The 23094-nt window shown below is 43.3% G+C and overlaps 1 protein-coding gene and 1 long non-coding RNA gene across 2 annotated transcripts in view; one reads left to right on the forward strand and one right to left on the reverse strand.

Moving 5' to 3' along the window:
• Positions 1–13541, reverse strand: part of MCUR1 (mitochondrial calcium uniporter regulator 1) — a 29689-nt gene extending 16148 nt beyond the window's left edge. Inside the window, exons 1-5 of the mRNA XM_067537618.1 lie at positions 13179–13541; positions 10921–11043; positions 9438–9541; positions 1808–1909; positions 185–226 (exon numbers count right to left, since the gene is read on the reverse strand). Of these exons, the coding sequence (XP_067393719.1) occupies positions 185–226; positions 1808–1909; positions 9438–9541; positions 10921–11043; positions 13179–13260 (453 nt within the window). The 5' untranslated portion in view covers positions 13261–13541. The remainder of the gene's footprint in view (positions 1–184; positions 227–1807; positions 1910–9437; positions 9542–10920; positions 11044–13178) is intronic.
• On the forward strand, positions 13367–16112 carry LOC137146356 (uncharacterized). The gene is made up of 3 exons (XR_010917918.1): positions 13367–13473; positions 14914–15038; positions 15716–16112. It is a non-coding gene; the product is annotated as an uncharacterized lncRNA (long non-coding RNA).
• The last annotated feature ends 6982 nt before the right edge of the window (positions 16113–23094 follow it).

Consider the following 23094-nt stretch of genomic DNA (forward strand, 5'->3'; position numbering starts at 1 on the left):
TTTCATTCCCCCATACCATGGTACTTGCAGCATAATAACTAAGCACTTTAGTGGCAGAGTTAGGTAAAAACTTTTAAAAGTGAACAAGATAGATACTTAAAATGGCTAAATACTTCATGTTCATTACAGTCACATTGCATGTAGTAACTACATTGCAAGTAGTAACATAAACAATATATCTTACCATTACTTGCTTCTTTAGCTGCCGGAGTTCAAGTTTTATTTTCTTTAAAAAAAAAAAAAAAAAAAAAAAAAAAAAAAAGAAGTACAAATACATGTAAATAAATGGCCTAAAAGTGCTAATAAGTCTGCATTACAGATACTAGCATTGTACTAACAATCAATAAACAATGCATATTTCTAAATTTCCTTTTAATTTTATAGTTTGTCTAGTCCTGGAATATATCTAACGCACTAAGTGGTGTATGTTTTTAAATAGTAGCAAAAGTCAGACAGGGTTACACTATCATTTAGTTATTTCTTGTGTATCTACAGCTTCTTTCTGCTATTCACACCTTCCAGAATTTTTTTTTTCTTTTTAAGGATTCCATTTTAATAAATTGTGTCTTTAATTCATGTATGTTAAATACAGTTCAGAAGCACCTTGAGTTAACAGTCCCATTATTTTTTCCTTGTTCATTCACCTCTATATAAGACCAAGGATAAACAAGTCTTCCCTTCTCAATAGCAAACAGAACATCTTCTATTTTGTTTCCTTTAATCGTGACCTTTGGGCAGAATTGTTAACAACCTACCATCTTCTACAAGGTTTCCTTCAATAACTTTTTGCTTGCTGTAAATTTGTTAAACCACATCTGCCAATCAGATGGTAAAGATTCCTCCTCTTCAGCAGACTAATTTTACTCCTTTGGGCTGACTGACAGGGTCCCTATATAGCAACAGGATTTGCTCAGCATCTAGGACAGAGGTCCCCAAACTGTGGGGCAGGGGGACGCGGTGGGAGGCCCTATTGGGGCGGAGAGGAAGCACCACTGAGCCCTACTCTGCCCCTATCTCTGCTCCAGCCCCCTTCCTGGCTGCAGCCCCAGCTCTTGGATGAAGCCCCACACCCCCATCTTGGCCATATCCTGCGCCTGGGCCCCGCTCCATGGCCCCGGCTCCCAACCCCACTCACAGCCCCGGGCCCAGTTCCCAGCCCCACAGCTGCAGCTCCAGCCCCTAACCTCAGCCCCAAGCACAGTTCAGGCCCTGGTTCCCAGCCCCCGACCATGGCTTTGGCCCCGCTCCCAGCCATGGTTCTTGGGGGGGGGCTTTGGATCAGGTAAGAGGGAGAGGGCATGACCCCAAAAGTCTGGGGACCACTGTTCTAGGAAGACAAGCAATATCTGACATATGTCAGGAGTGTTTTAACTCTGTCCCCAAAGGAGCCTAAAAATCTTATAAGGCAGATTCAACTATGGATAGTATAACTACTATTGGATCCAAAATTTTAGTACTATAAATGATTGATTATATTACATTACTACTTTCTTCAGGTTACTGTGAGCTCCGCAAGCAACTCTCCACACTTAATACTAGGATTCTCCTACTCTTGACTTTCCCTCCCCCTAACACAGAGAAGTTTTAAAACACAACAACGCTTGATGTATAGATTGCCTCTATGCCATGTGTTTTCAACCTGGGGCTCATGTCCACCTTACCTTACTTTATAGCTAGATGGAAGGGGCATCTCAAAGCTATTCTCTGTTGTAACATGAAGCCATGGTATGAAAAAGTTGAGAACCATTTCTCTCTGTGGTACAAAAAAACCCCAATGCAATAGTAGTTTGCAATATGTGTTTTTTACCTCATTTTCGGCTCGGAGTGCTGAAAATTCACTTTTTTCTAAAATAATCATATCCTTTTTCACACCACCAATATGAGACATTATTTGCTGAAGAATGATTTCCTTCAAAAGAAGAAAGAAAAACTCAGCTCATACCATAACAATTGCAAACAATTGTCTTAAAAAGTTCTCACTTTTGTGTACAAATATAGTATTTAAGGTGCTATTATTTCAGTGCCTGTGTCATTTAACTGAGACTTGGGACCCAGCCATCTTACACTGACCAATTTTCATCCTGAATTTGGAACACACATTTTTAAATGAATGTGGTAACATAAGATGGCTAATTTAAGCTCGGAAGCTAGCTAAATTTTACTCAATTAGAGGTAGCACAAAACACTTGCTATTGGTGAAAAATCTACAGGTTGGTGGAATTGTGATATCCCTGGTAGCTCCTCTCTTCACATTTTTATCTTTTCTTTCTCTTTCTGCTGCAAGCACGTATGTAGTGTTGTAACATTAAAGCAGATAGTAGCTCAATGTTGCAAAGAGCTGGAGAGGATATGGGAAGAGAAGTGCATTCAGACCATATCAGTCATATTGCACCTGACAGCCATAATGTCTGCAGACTAATGAATATATGTAATACTGTATCAAGTCAAATAAGAGAGGGCATTTTATTGTAGGAACGTACTTAACTTAGAATATGAACACGAACTCCCAACAAACTGTTCTTTTCCTCTTACAACATAACAGTAGGTCAAAAAAAATAAAAAATTAAAAAGTAGCTGTACAGAACAGCGTATAAAAGAAAACATTTTAGTAAAATGTTCTTTCCTAGTTCAGCCAAGATCAAGATACCAGTTACAGGAATGCTTAGTTCAGTGCTCCAAAGAATGCAATTTAGGTACTGCAACTACTCAGGAGAGCTCAGCAGGTCCATTAGTTACACTAATGCAAAACAATGCTAACTTGTGTTTTTCTTTTTTTATTGTTACAGCCGATGACGACCGTCAACTGGCCCTGGTAATGAAGACATGTCAATAACAGTATTACTTCAAAGTTTAATCTAAGTGAAATATTAAACAATGCTTAAATCCTGATGTTTTCCTTATATTTAAAATAAGTAGTATTGCCTTATACATGTCTCCAATTTCACTGAGAACAGGAAAGAGGCCAGAAAACAAAAAATGTGGAGCAAGGTGGCCTGCTCCCGTCTGTTTTATGCTATCTCTTTTGTCGTCTCCAGTTCTCTCTGTAATTGTAGGCATTTTTCTAGAGCCGTACTAACATTAGTCTCTACACCTGGATAATTAAAGACTAATGAAGGTAAATATTTATTCCCATGCTACAGATGAGGATGGGAAGGAAGAGAGGCTATATGACATGACCATGGCCACAGAGACAGTCAGCATCAGAGCCATAATTAGAACACAAAAATTCCTTGCTCCCAGACATTCACATAAATTTACTAGAACAAACTTCTTTAAGATACTGAGTCACCCTTTGTGATCAAAGGCTACAGATGAGCTAGCTTCTGTAAGCAGTTTGCTGGTGGCTGGAAGAGAGCTTTGAGCAACCCTAGCACTACTGGTCTCCCTCTAGCTGCAAAATAGGTCTGGGGTCTTCCCAGGACCCTCTTCCAAAAATAAAATAATAATAATAATAATCAAAAAGATACATAGCCAGGTAGCTGTATATGACAATGAATAATCCATGAGTTTCAGGAAACAATCAGTGACAATTTTCAATCACAGAAATTAATTAACATTTAATAATTCTGAAGTTTGTGTATTCACTCAAGTTGCCCATGTGCAAAATTGCACCAGAACTTTTCTTAAGTTTGTCTTGGAGGTGGCATATGTAGGAAGTGCTCTGAATCAACTGACATGTGGAGGCAGGTGAAGATAACAAAAGGCTAAGAGATACAGGAGAGAAAAAAACAATTACTAACCTTTCCGTAACTGTTGTTCTTCGAGATGTGTTGCACATATTCATTCCATTGTAGGTATGCGTTGGAGAGTGCTCTCTACTGCCTCACGTATCACTTGCAGGCATAAAAGGCTGAGTCACCCTTTGCCCCTTCAGTTATTTCCTACCAGAAATACTCCAATAGAGAAGGGTAGAAGAGTGGGTCATGGAACGGACACGTGCAACACATCTCCAAGAACAACAATTACGGAAAAGTTAGTAACCATTTTTTCCTTTGAGTGATTGCACATGTCCATTCCACTGTGACTCACATGCAGTCTCAACTGGATTTGGTTCAGAGCCAATGGCGATGGAACAATTTTTAAATTGGGGATGCTAAAATCCATTGAACAAAACCGTAAACCCGGTATATGATAGAAGCCACTTCAAGCCAGAGGATGCTCCTGCACTCTCAGTTCCAACACCCCTGGTTCTGAGTCTATTTGAACAGGGACTGGAGGACCACTTGTCCAAATTTAGCATGGTCTCTACATTGCTCAGTGAGAGGCAAATGTGTGACATGATGACCAGGTTGCCACCTTGCAAATGCCTAATATGGGCATGTTAATCAGAAATGTTGCAGAGGTCGCTTGAAATCTAGTCAGTGTCCCAGTACTCTATCTGGGGCTAGCCAACTCATAATGTAGGTTAGTACAACTGGATATCCATAACAAATTCCTTTGCGTGGAAACAGGACTGCCTTCATTCTCACTGAAAAAGCAATGAACAATTTAAACAAAGAACTGAAAGGTTTAGTCTGTTCTAGATAAAACACTACAGCTCTTCTGAGGTCTAGAGTGTGCAGTCTCTCTTCCCTCTTATTACTGTGGGGCTTCGGGAAGAAGGTTGGTAAGAGAACTGTTTAGTTGATATGAAAAATGGACACCACTTTTATACAAAAGCTTAGATGGGGACGAAGGCAGACTTTATCTGAGTAAAAACCATCTCTGGAGAATCCGATTCTCGTGCTCTCAAGTTTCCCGGATGATGCAATGGCTACTAAAAACACTACCTTCACTGAAAGGTGCAACAGACAGCAGGTCACTAAAGGCTCGATGGGGGGGGAGGAGACCCTTCAGCTTTGTTAAGACTAAATTTAGGCTTCATGGTGGAATAAAGTCCTGTATGTGCAGAAACAGTTTGTCGAAACCCTTTAAAAATCTTATAGTCATCGGATTGAAGAAAAAAAAAAAAAAAGGAAACGGTTATCCACATGAGGGTCACTAGATGTAACATGGTCGAGCTAACTGCCAATCCTTCATGTTCAGATACAAAAAAGACAGTCTAGCTTGTGCTAAATAGAAGCAAGAAGAGTGGAGACCCCTTTCAGCTTCAATCAGATGGAAAACCTCTTCCATTTAAGCAAGGTAAAGCTAGAGCAACTATCTGGAATTGTGATTTTTGTAGGAACTTGTTTAACTGCCTTAGATCTAAAATAGGCCTAAGATTCCCTTTTGCCTTTGGAATCAGGAAATATTGGCAGTAAAATCCCTTGAACAAAATCCCTTGAACAAATCCCTCTATAGCTCCTACAAGGAGAAGTGATTGTATTTCTTGTAGTAACGCTGCCTTATGAGAGGGGTCCCTGAAGAGGGATGGGGAAGTGGGATGAAGGGGTGTGATGTAGGCCCAACCATGATGGAAGCAAGACAGGCAGTTTGAAAAAATGGAAAAGAAAAAGAAGGCACTTTTAGAACTGGCAGAAAGCTCTCAACCTGCCCATCAAAATGAGCTCTTGGAAGATGCTACCTGCCTTAATGCCAAAGCATTAAGAGGGTAATGGTGGGCATCTTTTGTAATTTCTTCTCCTTGGCAGGTTTTGGGCTTGAGAGGCAAACCCCCAAAATGCTGGGACTGATTAGGACAAAAGTCCTTCTGCTTCACTGCTGGGGTGTAAATGCCCAGGGATTTAAGGGTTGCTCTAGAATCTTAGAGAGTAATGCAGAGTTTTGGCCATCTTTTTAAAAATTTTTTAAAGAAGTGCTATGGCCCTTCAAAAGGTCATTCCTGGATTATCTGTTGTACTCTCGTGACATTGTATGATTAAAATAGGACCATGTACATTGTTGCTACCAAATCTTATACAAAAATATGTCATGCAAGGTATCAATTGAAAAGTTACAATATATCAAATATAATTATTCTGTTTATATACATGTATCAGCTATGTAACTTAAATTATAAATGTGACTATCCATCTGGATTTCAAACATGTCTGCTCCTGGGGTAACAGTTTGTATCCAGTCTAGCTACATTGTGAATGAACAATGCCAGTTGACAGCCCATTAAAGGGCATTTAGCACTCACAATGGGCCATAGAAGGACCCTATCCCCATCCCATGAAGCTTCCTGTGGACCTAACGGCGGTTCCTATGACTCCACAAAGCATGCAAGGACATGTGACTTGCTCATCTCTGAATACCATCTCATGCCTGTAAATTTCCACAAGCTAAAACAAAGAGCATCCACCTACATGGCAGAAGGTATATAAGGCCTTGGAAACATCTCCATTTTGTCTTCATTACCTGCTTCATTTCTCTGGACTAGATTTCTAACAAGGAAGCTCTCAACAAGGACCGATGACCCCCAAGCTGTATGGGTAATTTCCAGAGAGACTTTGCAAATTAGCAGTTTATTCCACCACTGCTATAAGCCTGATCCTGAACGAACTTTTGAAACTCAACTTACCATCTATACTATGAAACTGACCTAAGGATTTTATTCTCATTTGTATGTATAATGATCTTCTAACCAATATTCTTTCTTTGTTTTTTTTTAAAAATAATACTAATTTAGTTAATAAGTATTGGGCTATAAGCATGTATTTGTGTAAGATCTGAAATATTCATTGACATGGTTGGTAATGTGCCCGATCCTTTGGGATTGGTAGAATATTTTTTACATATGATGGACAAAGATTTTCAATAATCTCCATATTTGATTTGGGTGGAAGCCAAAGGGTTGAATCCATTTGTGGAATAAAGCTTCCTCCCAAGTAAATCCAGCTTCTTGTCCTCTATTTTTTTGGGGGGTGTTGCCTAGTATCCTGTCTGTTTCTCTCTCTCATTGGCTGCTGCCACTACAAAGGAGTCTAGAGGGGGCTGATTACACAGGTGCTTGAACCCCAGAGAGGGGACACAGCACCTCCTCTTCATTCTCTTTGCTGTCAGACAGGGCAGCTGAGGTCTGCCAGAGGAACTTGGTAGGCTTTAAGATAGCTCTGCCTTATAAATGAGTTTATTCTGGTTGAAGATGCAGATGTCAAAATGCCCCCCACTTTGTGTGATTTTTCCCAGACCTCCTCTGGGTAGATGTCTAGGGCCACAGCCATCCTCCAACAATTCCTGATGGGTCTTAAAATAATCAGAAGGCAGAGAAATAGGCTCCGCCTCAATTGCCTCATCAGGAAATGAAGTGGATGCCAGTGGTACTGGGGGCTGGTCCAGTTCTTGCTCCTCCTGCATGAGGGATCCCATGTTCAGAGCAAGGCTAAGCACTGACGCTAGAGTGCTTTTGGCACCAAGGGTCCTGATGACCAGTAGATGGAGCCACTTAAGGTAGCTGTAGAAACTCTCTTGAATGAGGGGGCAAGCCCCACAGGCCCCAAAAGGACCACTGCTATGGCCTCAGGCCCCAACTGTGAATAGCCCAAGAGTCCCTTGTATATAAGCCCCTTGCTGGAAATGAAGGTGAAACCAAGGCGGATAGGTGACATACTCTTGATGGTGGGACTGGCTAGGTTGGGACACAGAGGATCCCACTTCAGAGTCTGATGAAGGAGAACCCTCTTCTTGCGACCATGGCAGTGGCATACCCATTAGTACCAGCGAATAAGATTCAGACTCTGAAGAAAGGGGAGCAGAGAAGATCATCTGTGGCTTTCCCTTAGATAATGCCACTTTAACTGGTACTCTGATGGTTGAATCCTATGGAATTGCCCAGTGCAGAGGATAGGGCACTGACGATAGTACGCTGAGTGCCGGTGCTGGGTGAGCTGGTGGTGACGATAGCATTAAGAAGTTTAGCAGCTCTCTTACAGCCTCAAATACCTCAGGAGTAGATGGCACTGGGAAACATTCTGTTGTACTGTGGTGCGAGGAGATGCCAACAAAGGTGCTTTGGAAGATAGTCTCAGCAGGCTCTACTGGGCTCTGTTTAGATACATGGTCTGGGGAGTGGTTCTTCCTTGAATACACTCCCCGTGTCTTTAGCAGAGCTCAACCTTTTCATGTCTTTCAATGATCCTGGCACCAAGTCTGATTTCCAATGCCTCTTCCTCAGTACAAGCAACATCAATCTGCCTCTCACTACCGGCAGCACCAGAGGTGTGCTATTGGCCGACACTGAAGTGCGCAGTTCTTGGACTGAGATAGACAGCTCAGATGGAGGCCATAGTGCCAATTCGAGCAGCAAATGTTTTAGTCTTGTTGACCTGTCTTTTTTAGAATGGGGCTTAACGTCCTTACAAATGGCACACTTGTCACTCATGTGAGCCTCCCCCAAAACACTTAGAGCAGCTGGGGTGAGGGTCACTATTAAGTCATTGCCTCACCACAAGAGTGGCAGGGCTTGAAACATAGAGGGCGTGGCTTATCTCCAATACCAACGCCGATACCGAGATGGGGCAACGGAACCACATAATTTTTTTTTTTTAAACTAATGACTAGCTACCTACTAAACCACACTAACTATACAATAGGTAATACTGTACACCCTCCCTATAATGCCCTTCATAATAATGACCTTTTGACTATAATGACCCCATTCCTGGATCCCACCTCGAGACCTGCCACAGTGGCAGGGCTGAAAGAGCTGTCAGCCTCCCTCCCCACCAGGGCTATTTCACTATAATGAACCCCTGGCTATAATGAACAAATGGCTTGGATCTCGACGGGTTCGTTATAGCAGGGGTGTACTGTATTTACAGGATGTGACTACAACTTGAAGAAGCAAGGACAGGGAGCTACAACAACCATCACAGGTGGTAGGAAGTAACAGAGATCTGGGGCAGCTCGGCCCTTTATGCCTGTGCATTGTGGGTGAGGCAACAGATGGCACTTGCACTGCCCCAATAGATACTGCTAAGGGAAAATCTCCCCGGTAACTGTGCACTGGAGCATACAAATGCCTACAGTGGAATGGACAAATGCAACCACTCGAAGAACCGAGGAAACCACTACCTCCTTGTGGTAGCAAATGGGTTTGTCCTTCTTGGGAAGACTTGCACCTATTCACTATATCTCATGTGCCGCAGTCAATACGTGTGTGTGTCACATATCTCATTTATCTCAGTCTTTTACTTAAAAATTCTCTAGCCAATAACCATTTCAACCCAAAAACGGGGGGTATGTATTGCACTTGAGCTTGAAAAGTCTGCATCTGGGCTTTTCACTGAATCACAATAGTTGAAATTCAAAATCCATAGCAACAGTTGTTTGTGCACTTAGGAATAGGGAAAAAAAAAAGGCCCCAAAACTAAATATAAATCAAGTGTTCAGTCTGAAAACACCCATAACATAGATAGGGACCTGTTCATTTTTTTAAACCCTGAATTTCTTTGCTTTTGAAAATTTAAAGTACAATTTGAAGAACTGTCATTCCTTATACACTGAGTTATGTTTTACTAGTAGAAACATCAAATGTTGATTTTCTTTAAATCCAGCACTTTCTTGTATCTAACCTGCTGCACTTTGGTGACCATGTCCTTGTAAATCACATCCATGTTGGTGTTCATAATTTTCACTAACGCAGATACAATGATCTCTGATTGCTGAGTAGTGAACCCTAAGCAAAGCAAAATACAGCAAGACACAGCAAAATTATGCCTGAACGACGTTTTCAGAGAGGTTGCTTTTGAATACTATTCACAAATATTTGTAATAAGGTATGGCAAGGAAAGAGGCTACAAATATACTCTTCCCCCATTCAGAACTAATAAAAGAATATAGTATTACTGTCCAATTAATTAAATTGAAAAGACACTAACATCCAAGGTTTCTCCACCATAAAATGACAACTGCAATATAACCAAATAGCAAATGTCTACTGGTCAGCACTATCCCCCAACAATAAAGGATGCTGGAATTTTATTTACTTATTAAAACAGCTGTGGGTACACATGGGAATGTCATATTCTCTCTCTCATGCCTGCTTCGTTTTTTGTGAACAAGTGGGTTATTGTTATAACCTTGCTCTTCAAGAGAAGGAACCTGACTTTAGTACACTATTTATTCAGAAGAATGTAAAAGTTATGCACAATCCAATAAATCAAAACAAAGCTAGTTGGTCTGTTTTTAGGTTTACCAGCCTTTAAGTCTCTAAATATAAAAATATGTAAAAATGAAGTGTATTATGATTTAACTCACTACTGCTGATTATTGTAACAGTTGCAACATTCTACTGACTAAGATATTTTTCAAAACAATACCCCCCTACGGTCTTGTCTACATTCACAGTTATGCCAGCAAAACTTTGTCTTTCTGGGGTGTGAAAAAAAAAACACACCCCATGAGATATAAGTTTTGCCAGCATAAGCGCAAGTGTGGACAGCACTGTGTCAGTAGGAGATGCTCTCAGCCAACATAGCGGTCGCTGCTTGTTTAGGTGGTTTTATGATGTTGGCAGGAGAGCTCTCTCCCACTGACATAACACAGCTACACTTGCTCTTATGCCGGCAAAATTTATATCGCTCGGGGGGAGGTGTGTTTTTTCACACCCCTGAGTGACAAAGCTTTGCCAGCATAACTCTGAGTGTAGACAAAGCCTAAGAAATACTTTCAACTTTTGCAGTTTCACAGAAAAGGCAGTGATACAATATTATGGATGACAATTAAAACATACAAAAGTAAGGCAATTGCAAGGTATGTAAAAGTTAATTAAGTGTTATATAGCAGGCCTGGCCAGTTTCTGACCTCAGTTACACTGGTGTAAATCTAAAATAACAAAGGTCAAAAATTTGATTTTAGTAATGTCTCTTTTAAAGCAGACTATCTCAGTAGGGTCTTAAGCAATCTTTATAAAGATCTCTCACTAAGAACAACACTTAAATGTCAAGAAGAAATAATTGCACTAGTACTCTGAAAAGAAATGATAATGAAATCATACAGCAGAGAAATAAATTATAGATCATTATATATTTGAATAATTTGTAACAGAAACATTACCATTTTCTTCCAATAGGCACACTAAAGCATGGGTGTCAAAGAATAGCTTTCTACTTCCCGATAAGGAAAATTTCCCCTTGACACTATGAGTTTGTAAAGATGCAGCTGCAAAGATGTTTAAGTCTACAAAAAACAAACACAAGTTACTGTGTCAATAATGAAATGAAAATATGTTCATTAAGACACTTTTATTCCTGTAAGAAGTTCACTACAGGCTTCCAATGACTAATAACTGGCATCACTACTATAAGATTCAATAATCTCCCCCAACATACATTATTGCAACATGCGCAGGATTCTGGAGTGAGCTGACTGCAAGGTGCTATGTACGCTATTCTATTCAGCTTTTTATACAGCACCATCACCATGGCATCTGAGCACTTTCTAGTCATGTATTATCCTTGTGAGTAATCTCACTGAACTCAGCAGGACTACTCATGCATAAAGTTAGGGTATGTCTACACTATAAGTGCTACAGCAGTGTAACTGCTTTGCCACAACTATGCCAGCATAGTGTAGACATTTACTACAGCAACAGAGAGCGTACCCCCTCAAGTGGCAGTAGTTAGGCTGACAGAAGAATTCTTCCATTGACTTAGCGGTGTCTTCACCAGGGCTTAAGCTGCTTTAACTACATCCCTCATAGAGCATGAATTTTTCATGCCCCTAAATGACAGACAGGTCAACCTAAATTTTAGGTGTAGATTAGGTTTTAGTCACACACATAAGTGTTTGCTATATTAGGGTTTAAATAATGCACCCACCACCTAATGAAGTCAGTGGGAGTTGAGGGCACTCAGTGTTTTTGAGGACTAGATCCACAATCTTAGTCATTATAAACTTACATTTATGTCACTCCAACAAGTGAAGAATCCACACCCCTTAGTGATGCAGTTATACCGATCTAATCTCTGGTGTAGACAGTACTATGTTAATGAGAGGGCTTCTCCTCGACCAAGCTACTGCCTCTCTCCCAGGTGGATTAACTACACTGATGGGAACTCTCCAGTCACCACAATAGCTAGCATCTTCACTGAAGCGCTACAGCAGTACCTCTGCACCAGTAAAGCAGCACTGCTGCAGTGTTTTAAGTATAAATCTGTCCTCACTCCATTAGCAGTTACTTTCTATTACTTATTAATGGAGTACTTGGTGACCCTTTAAACAGAAAATATTTATTCGCAATCAGATATATACCATTCTAAAGAGAATATTTAAAAAACACACAAAAATAAGGTAATGTTCTCTCCTCACATATTGTTGGAGTTTGTCCTTTTTGGAGGGGGTGTGAGATAGATTGTTGTGAGATTCTTTTTATAACCTATCCCTTCCAAAGTCATGTATTACAGCAACCACCCACTTAGAGCTAGTTAATACCATCACAATGAATGACCCCATACATCAGTCAGCCGGTGGAGAGAAGGGGAGAGAGGCTGGAGTAATGTGGCTAATGAAAAGTTATGAGATTGTGCTTGTGATAAAGACAATAATACACTATTACGTGATAAATACATTTTATTGTATGCAACAACTCCCACAGAAACGGTAGAGAAGATATAGGTAGGTTCAAATTCAAATCTCCCTTCGACGTGTTTAAAGTGCAATAGGGTTAGTTTTCTGGATTAAGAATAACTGGGGGCAAATGTAAACAGCTATTCCTACAATTGGCAGAAAACAGTATTTCCGCAGGAGAGTATTTTCTCCAGTGCAACGTCTCTGGGACGCCCCAGCTCAGTTTTACTAAGCCCAGCTTGTCACAAGATCCCGGGCAGGGTGAAGTTTGTACCGCGTATGGAAACAACAGGCCCAGCCGAAGAGAGCTATGGGTCGGTGCTGTCGCAGGCCTGCTTTGCTAGGCTCTTCACGGACACGCTGCCGGCGGGCGGGATGGGTCCGGGAAGGAACTGGAAAAAGCCCCCTTTGCTGTCCGGCTGGGGGTGAAGGAAGCAGCCCCCCCCCCCCCCGTGCGCGGAGATCGCCCCAGCCGCGGGGCCAGCACGTGGAGACCTTCCAGCCGGCGGCGCTGCAGGGCCTGGCCCGGGGGGGGGAGGGGTGTCGGGGAGGGGCGCCGCGCCTCAGCTAGCGGGAGCTCCGCACGGGGCTCGCTCACGAGCAGGGCCGGCATCTCCGGCCTCGCTCTGCCGCCCAGAGCGACCCGGGGCGGCGGGGGAGGAAGGAGACCCCGAGTGGCCGGTGGAAGGCCGCGCTTCCCCTCCCCCCAGCCGGGCCGCGGCAGCCCCGCGCGCACGCGCTCTCACCCCGCTGCCCGCGCAGGCGGCCGGTCCTTGCCGCAGCGGTGGCGGCAGCGCCGAGCACGCTGATGCCTTTGCTCCAGAGCATGGCGCCGCCGGGCCCCGCGCGCGCATCCTTGACTGAGTCGATCGACTCGGCTGCGGGGAGGAGGCGGTTGCAGGCGCGCGCGGGGCGGGGCGGGGCGGGCCCGAGGCTCGTGAAGGAGAGACGGCGGTGGGAGGGCGCCCAGCCCGGGCCGGCAGCTTCAAGTCTCCAAGGCAACGACTCTGAGCGCACGCGGGGGAGGCGCGAGGTTGTCACGTGAGTTCGCGGAGCGGCCGTCAGCCCCCACCCTGGCGGCTGGAACAGTAGGCGGATCCCCCTGCCCCCACCCCACGCACGAGCGGCAGCCCGGCCAGTGGGTGTGACCCCAAGCCAAGACCATCACGTCACCCTCCGCCTGAGGGCGGTACTAGTGCTGTGACGTCCAGTTAACTCCTCCCACACCGCCTCGCCCGCCGCCTTAGTTCCGGCACAAAGCGGTCCCCGGCCGGCGGGGAGGAGCGCATGCGCGTCCACGCGGCGGCCTTTTTGCCCTGTCTGACTCCGGATGACGTCACGAGCTCCTTTACCCCGCCGCGATTGGAGCAGCCCCAGCCCCCGGCCCGGAACGAAGGGTTCGCAGCAGCAGCAGCGCCAGGCGCGAAGCTGTGTGTGTGGCTGAGGGAGGCGGCCAGAGAACACGGTGGGCGCCCGCTGGTGCTTTATGATCTAGTGCGGGGCTAGGTGGGCGGGCTGTTGCCTCCCAGCAATGCTGCCTCGCTTGGTGTTAAACCACTAAAGAGGGGCCGAGTTTCAAGAACTTTGTTGTGGGCAGAGATGCAGCAGGCAATAAAAATAAAGTGCAAACACACATGCCCACACACAAGCTCAAAGCAACCAAACAGGGCAAGTTAACTGACTACACCGCAGTGAGTTGTGTTTGATCCTGTTGCTTTCACAGGTCTGTGTATGTGTTACCATCACCATACTGCCACGTGTTATGTTGGAGGGTATAGGCAGCAGTGACCATGGAGCTCTCCAAGGATTGGAGAGGCTGTTGAGCCTGGGGTCTTTGGTCATGTAGGTTAATAATGCTCTGCAACATTTCAGTTTGTTGCCTGAATAAACTTGTAATGTTCTGGTGCATTTCCCAGTGTACTTCTTCAGCCTTTTCTCTCTTTTGCAGTGGCCTAATCCCTCCATTCTCTGTCCTTCTCCATGGTCACATGGCCACTCCAAGCCTTGTGTTCTCTATCTGCAGCCGTAGAGGATTGGAGTATCTTGCTGAACATATCCACCCTAGTCCACTTCTGATCAGGGTCTGCCATTTAGCAGCAGTCGAAGGGACACCTCACAAGGCCATTATGCCAGAGGCTACTGATTAAAACAGACACATATACCATTAGATTTACGGTCACAATGGAAAGGGAAAGATAAGTCTCAAAAATCCCTTACCTTCCCATGGGAAACCCCTTTCCATAAAGACCTTTAATAAGAAATGCAGGGTGATGGGTCCCACCAAGTATAGCATAGTTTGTTGTAAAAGCAGCAGGTGTGTAGGGCAGCACCACGTTTTTTCTTGTCCTTCACCTTTTTGTATCCATGGCAAAGTTCCTTTGCTTTCATGCAGTACTGCTGCTGAACCCTGTCATGCTCCAGTTTCAGCATCCCCTCTGCCATCTGCTTGCATATGTCAATATTTCTATGGTTATTTTGTAGCTGTGTTTGCACAGCCTCTTCTCCCTCCAGGCTGAGGAGATCAGAGCTACAGGCAAGAGTGCATCTAGTAGATTTCTGGGTGCATGGAACTAGCATGGTTGGATGCACACAACAAAGGTCAGCTGGTAGGTATGGTGACCAAGGTGGGCAATCAAGAAAAGGCATTTCAAAAAACACAGGGTGGGTTTAAAGGGCAGGGGAAGGAGTCTTCCAGTCTCTTCCTGAGCAAGGGAGCTCAAAATTGTGAGTGGAGCAGTTAATGTTGCTGGGACAGCGGCAATGTGGGACAACTGCTTGAGGACTGTTAGGGTTGACATAGATAATACGTCTACACTCACACTGCATCATCTGTGTAATTTGAGGAAGCGGTGCTATTGCATTGCTATAATAGGGTGCTTATGGCAATGTGGGACAAATTTAAGTGTAGATATGTGTTAACCTAGTTGTGCACAGTTGACTTAACTTTTTAGTGTAGACCAGGCCTCACTCGCTGGCTGGGTGGGGAGAGAAGAGGATTTGGTCTCATAGGGTATGTCTACACTTCAATTAAAAACCATGGCTGTCCTGTACCAGCTTGTGTCATGCTAGTTAGATGGGGGGGGGCATTTAACATGGTTTAACATCAATATGTCAAAATCATAATAATTAATGTGAGATATGCCATGTCAGGTACTGTTAGAAAGGTTGTAATATGCTAAGTAAGATGATAATACTTATGTTCATGTGTGATATGTGAAATGGAAGTTACAGATATATTTGATGTATCTGTATTTCAAATTGTGCTGTCCGGGTAACAACTCAGACAGGATGGATGCAAAACAATAGCCTGCTTGATGGCCCATCAAAACCTTCACAGATGCAAGGGGCCCAGGAAGAAACTAAAGGCATACCTGAAGAGTTACCAGGACTGGCCCATGTGACTCTGGACTCCATTTATTCCCTGTAAAATTCCATAAGACAGCATGGCCAGGGCCAGGAGGTATATAAGGCCGTGGCCTGGGAAACCATGTTGTCTTTGTTCCTGTTCAGCTACAGACACATACCTATCTGTGGATCAATTCATTTTGCAACTGAACCGAAGGACTTAGACCCATCGAGGTGTTGGATGTATACCAGAGGAACTATACAAGCCTGCAACTTCACAATTCTCCCAGAAACTTGATGTATATGGACTTTTAATCATTTGTATATATCTGATTGCTCTAATCCTTTAACATTTCTCTTATGGTTTATTTCTTTCTTTTATAATAAACCTTTAGTTTTAGTTACTAAAGGATTAGCTGGCAGCGTGGTATTTTGGGTAAGATCCAAACTTATATTGATCTGGTACTGTGGCTGACCTTTTGGGGTCAGAGGGAACCTTTCTAGTAAAGAGCATAGAGTTTAAATAACTGGTCTCTTTACTGGACCTAGTGCCGATTGGGAGCCAGAGGCTAAAATGCAGTAAAGGGGACTGTATGTATTTGTGTACTGGTTTCTTGATAACTGGTTTGGGGAATCAGAAGCACAATCTGAGGCTGGTTGGGAAGTCTGACTTCAGGTCACCCACCAGTGCTGGGAGAATCTGCTCTCCTTTTACAGCCTGCCCTGAGCTTGGCATTATCAGGTGGCTACTCGGGGCACGGGACAGGTCACAGCTCACTCGGGCTAAGGGGCTGTTTAATTGTGGTGTAGATGTTTGGGTTTGGGCTGGAGTCCAGGCTGTAGGACCCTGTGAGATGGGAGGGTCCAAGAACTCCGGCTGCAGCCCAAGCCCAAACAACTACACCGCAATTAAACAGTCTTAGCATGTGCCCCACAAGCCTGAGTCAACTGATGTGGGCCAGCCACAGGTATCTTAACTGCAGTGTAAACATACCCGTAGTGATTCATCTCAGAGGGAGCCACTGAGCTTGAGTACAGAGGTCAGATCCCCACAGTTCGGGGGGGCCCACAGTTAAAAAATGTAGATTTTATATAAATAGGATTTGACAAAACCTAAGATCAGTATAAGTGTAGCCATTTATAGCATGGATTCTAAAGAAAACAATTTATTTTAAACATTTCCCTGCAGTTTGCAACCCAAGCATTAGGTACTAACATTCTATGAATATGTAAGAACTTGAAAGTTGAATTGGCTATGGCGAAAGTCAAACTAACCAGTCCATTTCACTGTCAAAGCTGAGACAGATACAAAAAGTAAACAAACAGGCCAAAATGTATTTTTCACTTTATTGAATTGCCCAAAATTACACAGCAAGATGATGGCGGAACTGGGTCTCCCGACCCCTCATCCAGTGCCGGGTACAATAGCAGCATGACTGAAAGATGAAGATTCTCTTTAGATCAACTGAAGCAGTGGCATGAACAAGTAGAGCTGACTGAGAATTTTTCCTGGGAATAATTTTCTGATGAAAAAATGCCTTTTTTGAAACACAAATTTTCTTGGAGAAAATTTCTGTTTTGCCAAAAAAAAATTTCATTTTCCAAATGGAAAAATCAAACTGATGATCCCTCCCTGGAAGGCTCTTGTCAATTTCATTTTCTGCAAGCTTTCCTGGGGGGCAGATAACTCCGGGCACTTTGCCTCTCTGTAGCTGGAGAGGTACCACGCTTAGATTCTTCTGCCTCCCTTGCAGCTCCAGGAGCTGGAGAGGCACAGCACTGGGGTACTCTGCCTTCTCCACAACTCTGGGAGGCATAGAGCTCTGGGGGTTTTGAAAACTTTGGACTCATCCTGATTCTAAGCAAAACCCAATTCTGAAATGGCAAAATTTCCAGCAAACCGGTAACCCCATATTTCAGCGAGCTCTATGGACAACCTCTAGAGAAATGAGTCTAAACCTACCTCCCAAAGAGAGGACTTCTTTGTTCTTATACTGAACAGACTTCCCCCTCTGTGCCCTACTTTTCCATACAACATACAGTTAATGGGCCAAATTCATCCCCTGTATAACTAATTAAGTCAATGAAATACGAATTACTAGTATTTTTAAAAGGGTATATTCTGCCAATTCCTCTTTGAGTCCAAGTACCTTTTCAAGAATATCTTCATTGTTCTAATGCTAGGTGAAGATAGTCTTCTAAAAGAGAAATCTACATTCTAGAGCAGCAGAATGGTCTGCTCCTTGATGAGACTGGAGCAAACTTAGGCCTTGTCTACACTAGCATGTATGTCAGCAAAACTTTTGTCACTCAGGTGTGTGAAAAAAACACTTTCCTGAGTGACATGAGTTTTGCTGGCATAAGCGCTAGTGTAGGGGCATTATATTGATGGGAGAGAGCTTTCCCGTCGACCTCATAAAACCAGCTCAAAAAGCGGCGGTAGCTATGTTGGCAGGAGAGTGTCCACATGAGCGCTTATGCCAACAAAATGTATGTCGCTCAGAGGGGAGGTTTTCCACATCCCTGAGCGACAAAAGTTTTGCCAACATAAGTGCTAGCGCAGACACGGCCTTATTAGTTATTAAAGTAGACAACAGAGAGCCATAGCTATTCTAATCTGTAAGCAGTATTTCACTTGCAAACTTTGCTTGGGAATATATAGACTCATAGACTTTAAGGTCAGAAGGGACCATTATGATCATCTAGTCTGACCTCCTGCACATCACAGATCACAGAACCTCACCCACCCACTCTTGTAGACCCCTAACCTATGACTGAGTTATTGAAGTCTTCAAATAATAGTTTAAAGACTTCAAAGTACAGAGAATCCACCAGCAAGTGACCCATGCCCTATGCTGCAAAGGAAGGCGAAAAAACCCCAGGGCCTATGCCAATCTGCCCTAGGGGAAATTTTCTTTCTGACCCCAAATATGGTGATCAGCTAACACTGAGCATGTGGGCAAGAATCACCAGCCATACACCCGGAAAGAATTCTCTGTAGTAATTCAGAACCCATCCCATCTATCATCCCATCACAGGCCATTGGGCATATTTACCACTAATAATCAAAGATCAGTTAATTGCCAAATTAGGCTGTCCCATCATACCATCCCCTCCATAAACTTATCAAACTCAGTCTTGAAGCCAGCTAGGTTTTTTTGCCCCCAACGCTCCTTTTGGAAGACTGTTCCAAAACTTCACTCCTCTGATCGTTAGAAACCTTCATCTAATTTCAAGTCTAACCTTCCTGAGGGCCAATTTATATCCAATAGTTCTTGTGTCCACATTGGTGTTGAATTTAAATAATTCCTCTCCCTTCCTTGTATTTATCCCTCTGATATGTTTAAAGAGAGCAATCATATCTCCCCTTAGCCTTCTTTTGGTTAGGCTAAACAAGCCAAGCTCTTTGAGTCTCCTCTCATAAAGCAGGTTTTCCATTCCTCGGATCATGCTAGTAGCCCTTCTGTGCACCTGTTCCAGTTTGAATTCATCTTTCTTAAACATAGGAGACCAGAACTGCACACAGTATTCAAGATGAGGTCTCACCAGCGCCTTGTATAATGGTACTAATACCTCCCTATCTCTACTGGAAATATGTTGCCTGATGCATCCTAGGACCACATTAGCTTTTTTCATGGCCACATCACATTGGTGGCTCATAGTCATCTGGTGATCAACCAATATGCCCAGGTCCTTCTCCTCCTCTGTCACTTCCAACTGATGTGTCCCCAGTTTAATAGCAAAAATTGTTGTTATTAGTCCCTAAATGCATGACCTTGCACTTTTCACTTAAATTTCATCCTATTTCTATTACTGCAGTTTACAAGGTCATCCAGATCTTCTTGTACGATATCCGGTCCTTCTCTGTATTGGCAATACTTCCCAGCTTTGTGTCATCCACAACCTTTATTAGCACACTCCCACTTTTTGTGCCAAGGTCAGTAATAAAAAGGTTAAATAAGACTGATCCCAAGACCAATCCCTCAGGAAATCCACTAGTAACCTCCCTCTACCCTGACAGTTCACCTTTCATTATGACCCGTTGTAGTCTCCCCTTTAACCAGTTCCTTATCCACCTTTCAATTTTCATATTAATCCCCATCTTTTCCAATTTAACTAATAATTACCCATGTGGAACCATATCAAATGCCTTACTGAAATCTAGGTAAATTAGATCCATTGCATTCCCTTTGTGTAAGAAATCTGTTATCTTCTCAAAGAAGGAGATCAGGTTGGTCTGGCATGATCTACCTTTTGTAAAAGCATGTTGTATTTTGACCCAATTACTGTTAACCTTGATGTCCTTAACTACTTTTTTTTTCAAATTTTTTTCCAAGACTTTGCATACTACTGAGGTCAAACTAACAGGCCCGTAATTAACTGGATCACTTTTCTTCCCTTTCTTAAAAATAGGAACTATGTTAGCAATTCTCCAGTCATACGGTACAACTCCTGAGTTTACAGTTTCATTAAAAATCCTTGCTAATGGGCTTGCAATTTAATATTCCAGTTCCTTTAATATTCTTGGATGGAGATTATCCGGGCCCCCTGATTTAGTCCCATTAAGTTGTTTGAGTTTGGCTTCTACCTCAGATGTGGTAATTTCTACCTCCACATCCTCATTCCTATTAGCTACCCTGCCACTATCTCTAAGTTCTTCATTAGTCTCATTAAAAACTGTGGCAAAGTATTTGTTTAGATATTGGGCCATGCCTAGATTATCCTTAACCTCCACCCCATCCTCAGTGCTTAGCGGCCCCACTTCTTTCTTTGTTTTCTTCCTGTTTATATGGCTATAGAACCTTTTACTATTGGTTTTAATTCCCTTTGCAAGATCCAATTCTACTTGGCTTTTCATTTCTCACTTTATCCCTACACATTCTGACCTCCAAGAGATAGCTTTTCTTGCTGATCCCTCTCATCTTCCACTCCTTGTAGACTTTCAGCTTCCTCTTAATCACCCGTCTGAGATGCTTGCTCATCCAGCTTGGTCTACAACTCTTGCCTATGAATTTTTTCCCCTTTCTTGGGATGCAGGCTTCAGATAGTTTCTGCAACTTTGACTTGAAGTAATTCCAAGCCTCCTCAGCCTTTAGATCCATGAGTTCTTCAGTCCAGTCCACTTTCTTAACTAATTCCCTTAATTTTTTTAAAGTTAGCCCTTTTGAAATCAAAGACCCTAGTCACAGATCTATTTTTGTTTATCCTTCCATTTAGTTTGAACTGAATTAGCTCATGGTCACTCAAACCAAGGTTGTCTCCTATAACTAGTCCTCCTATGAGGTCTTCACTACTCACCAGTACCAAATCTAAAATGGCATCCCATCTTGTTGGCTCAACAACTATTTGGTGAAGGAATCTGTCAGCTATCACATCCAGGAAAATCTGGGCCCTATAATTATTTCTAGCACTTGTCTTCCAGTCTATATCTGGGAAGTTAAAGTCTCCCATAATCACACAATTCCCAGTAGTATTTACTTCATTAAAAACATTAAAGAGGTCTCTATCCATATATAAATTGGATCCTAGTGGTCTGTGGCACAACCCAAGCACTATTCCCAGAAGAAACTGTAGTAGCTTTCTTCCCCAATGTGATTTTTGCCCAGACAGATTCTGTCTTATCCATTCCATCACTTCTAATTTCTTTACAGTTTACCTCATCATTGATATACAATGGTACTCCACCACCTTCGCCTTTATTTCTATCTTTCCTAAACAACATATCCTTCAATACCTGTACTCTAGTCATGAATACTATTCCACCACGTTTCTGTTATCTGGTTTCACTTCCTGCACCAATAGCTCTTGTTCTTCCATTTTGTTACACAGGCTCCTCGCATTGGTGTACAAACATCTTGGTTTTTGCTCTTTGGCTTCGTTCACATTCATTATCCGATTTGGCACAGTCATTCTACCGCCAGTATTGCCTATTAGACTGGTGTCTACACTACCCTTCCTCTTAATGTCCATTCTCCTACCCACTACTGTATCCTTTCTTACTTCATTTCCCTCCCTCTGAATGTTAAAATCAGGTGTGGAGATTACCCAGGCATCTCCTAACCATCTCCTGCTAATTCCTAGTTTAAAGTTCTCTTAATCAGTTGTGCCAACCTCCATCTTAGAAGTCTATTTTCCTCCATACCCAGGTGAAGTCCATCCCAGGAGAACAGTCCTCTGTCCATGAATGTCTCCCAGTGGCCATACATCCCAAAGCCCACCTTATAGCACCACTGCCTGAGCCATCTGTTGATCATCATAATCTTGTCATGCCTTTGTTATCTTCCTCTAGGGACAGGCAGAATCCCACTGAAGATCACCTGAGTCTCGAGTTCCTTAAGAGTCTTCCCCAGCCTGGCACAGTCTCTCTTGATATGTTCCAGTGAGAATCTAGTCGTATCATTTGTTCCCACATGGAGGACAATCAGTGGATTCTTTCCGCTCCCATTAGGATCCTCTTCCGCCTAAGGTCCACATTCCGTATCTTAGCACCCGGCAGACAGCACATCCTTCTGTTCTCCAGATCAGCTCTGGTTACAGGCCTGTCTGTTCTTCTCAGTAGGGAGCCCCCAATCACATGGAACTGCCTTTTCCAGATGACAGTGCAATTCTCCTGCCTATCCCCTGTTCTCTCTGGCTGCAAGTCCCCTCATCTTCTATTCTCCCTTGCAATCTTCTGCAACACATCCTATATCCTCCTGGGGCTCTTATTTTTTGGTATATTCATTGACTCATCCACTCTTTGTATAAGACTAGCTGCTCTTCTCTTCTTCCTTGTCCTCCCACCTTCAGTTACCACCTGCTGTGCCCCTTCTTCATTTTCAAACTCCACAAACTTGTTCACAAGCTCTATTTCTCCTTCACTAGCCCATCTTTTCCTCTGCCTGGCTCTTGTAGTCACATGCTTCCACTGGCCACTTTCCTCACCCAGCAGTCTCTCTTCAGAGTTCTTTGTTCCTGCTTCCATCTGCAAGTCCGGGCTTTTCCCTTCAGCCTCCTCATGCCTTTGCTCCATCATCTGCTCGAACCCCCTTCTAAACTCAACCAGAGTTTCCACCTGCATCTCCAAGCCATAGATCTTTTCTTCCATCAGCTCTATTAGGTGGAACTTCATACAAACAAAGCTCTTTTGAGCTACCCCCTCCAGGATCATGTACCTCCCGCAGCTTCCACATCTAATCATCTTCACTGTCTCTTTCATAGCTTGGGTCACTACCACTGCTGCCTCTGCATCTGTCATACTCTTCCCACCTACTTCCTGTCAGTGAGAGAGACAAAACAAAGAAACAAAAGAACCCACCAAACAAACCCCCATCAAGC

The sequence above is a fragment of the Emydura macquarii genome, unplaced genomic scaffold (assembly GCF_026122565.2).
Source record: "Emydura macquarii macquarii isolate MOO-44397 ecotype Brisbane River unplaced genomic scaffold, CSIRO-AGI_Emac_v2 contig_431, whole genome shotgun sequence".
Taxonomy (NCBI): domain Eukaryota; kingdom Metazoa; phylum Chordata; order Testudines; family Chelidae; genus Emydura; species Emydura macquarii.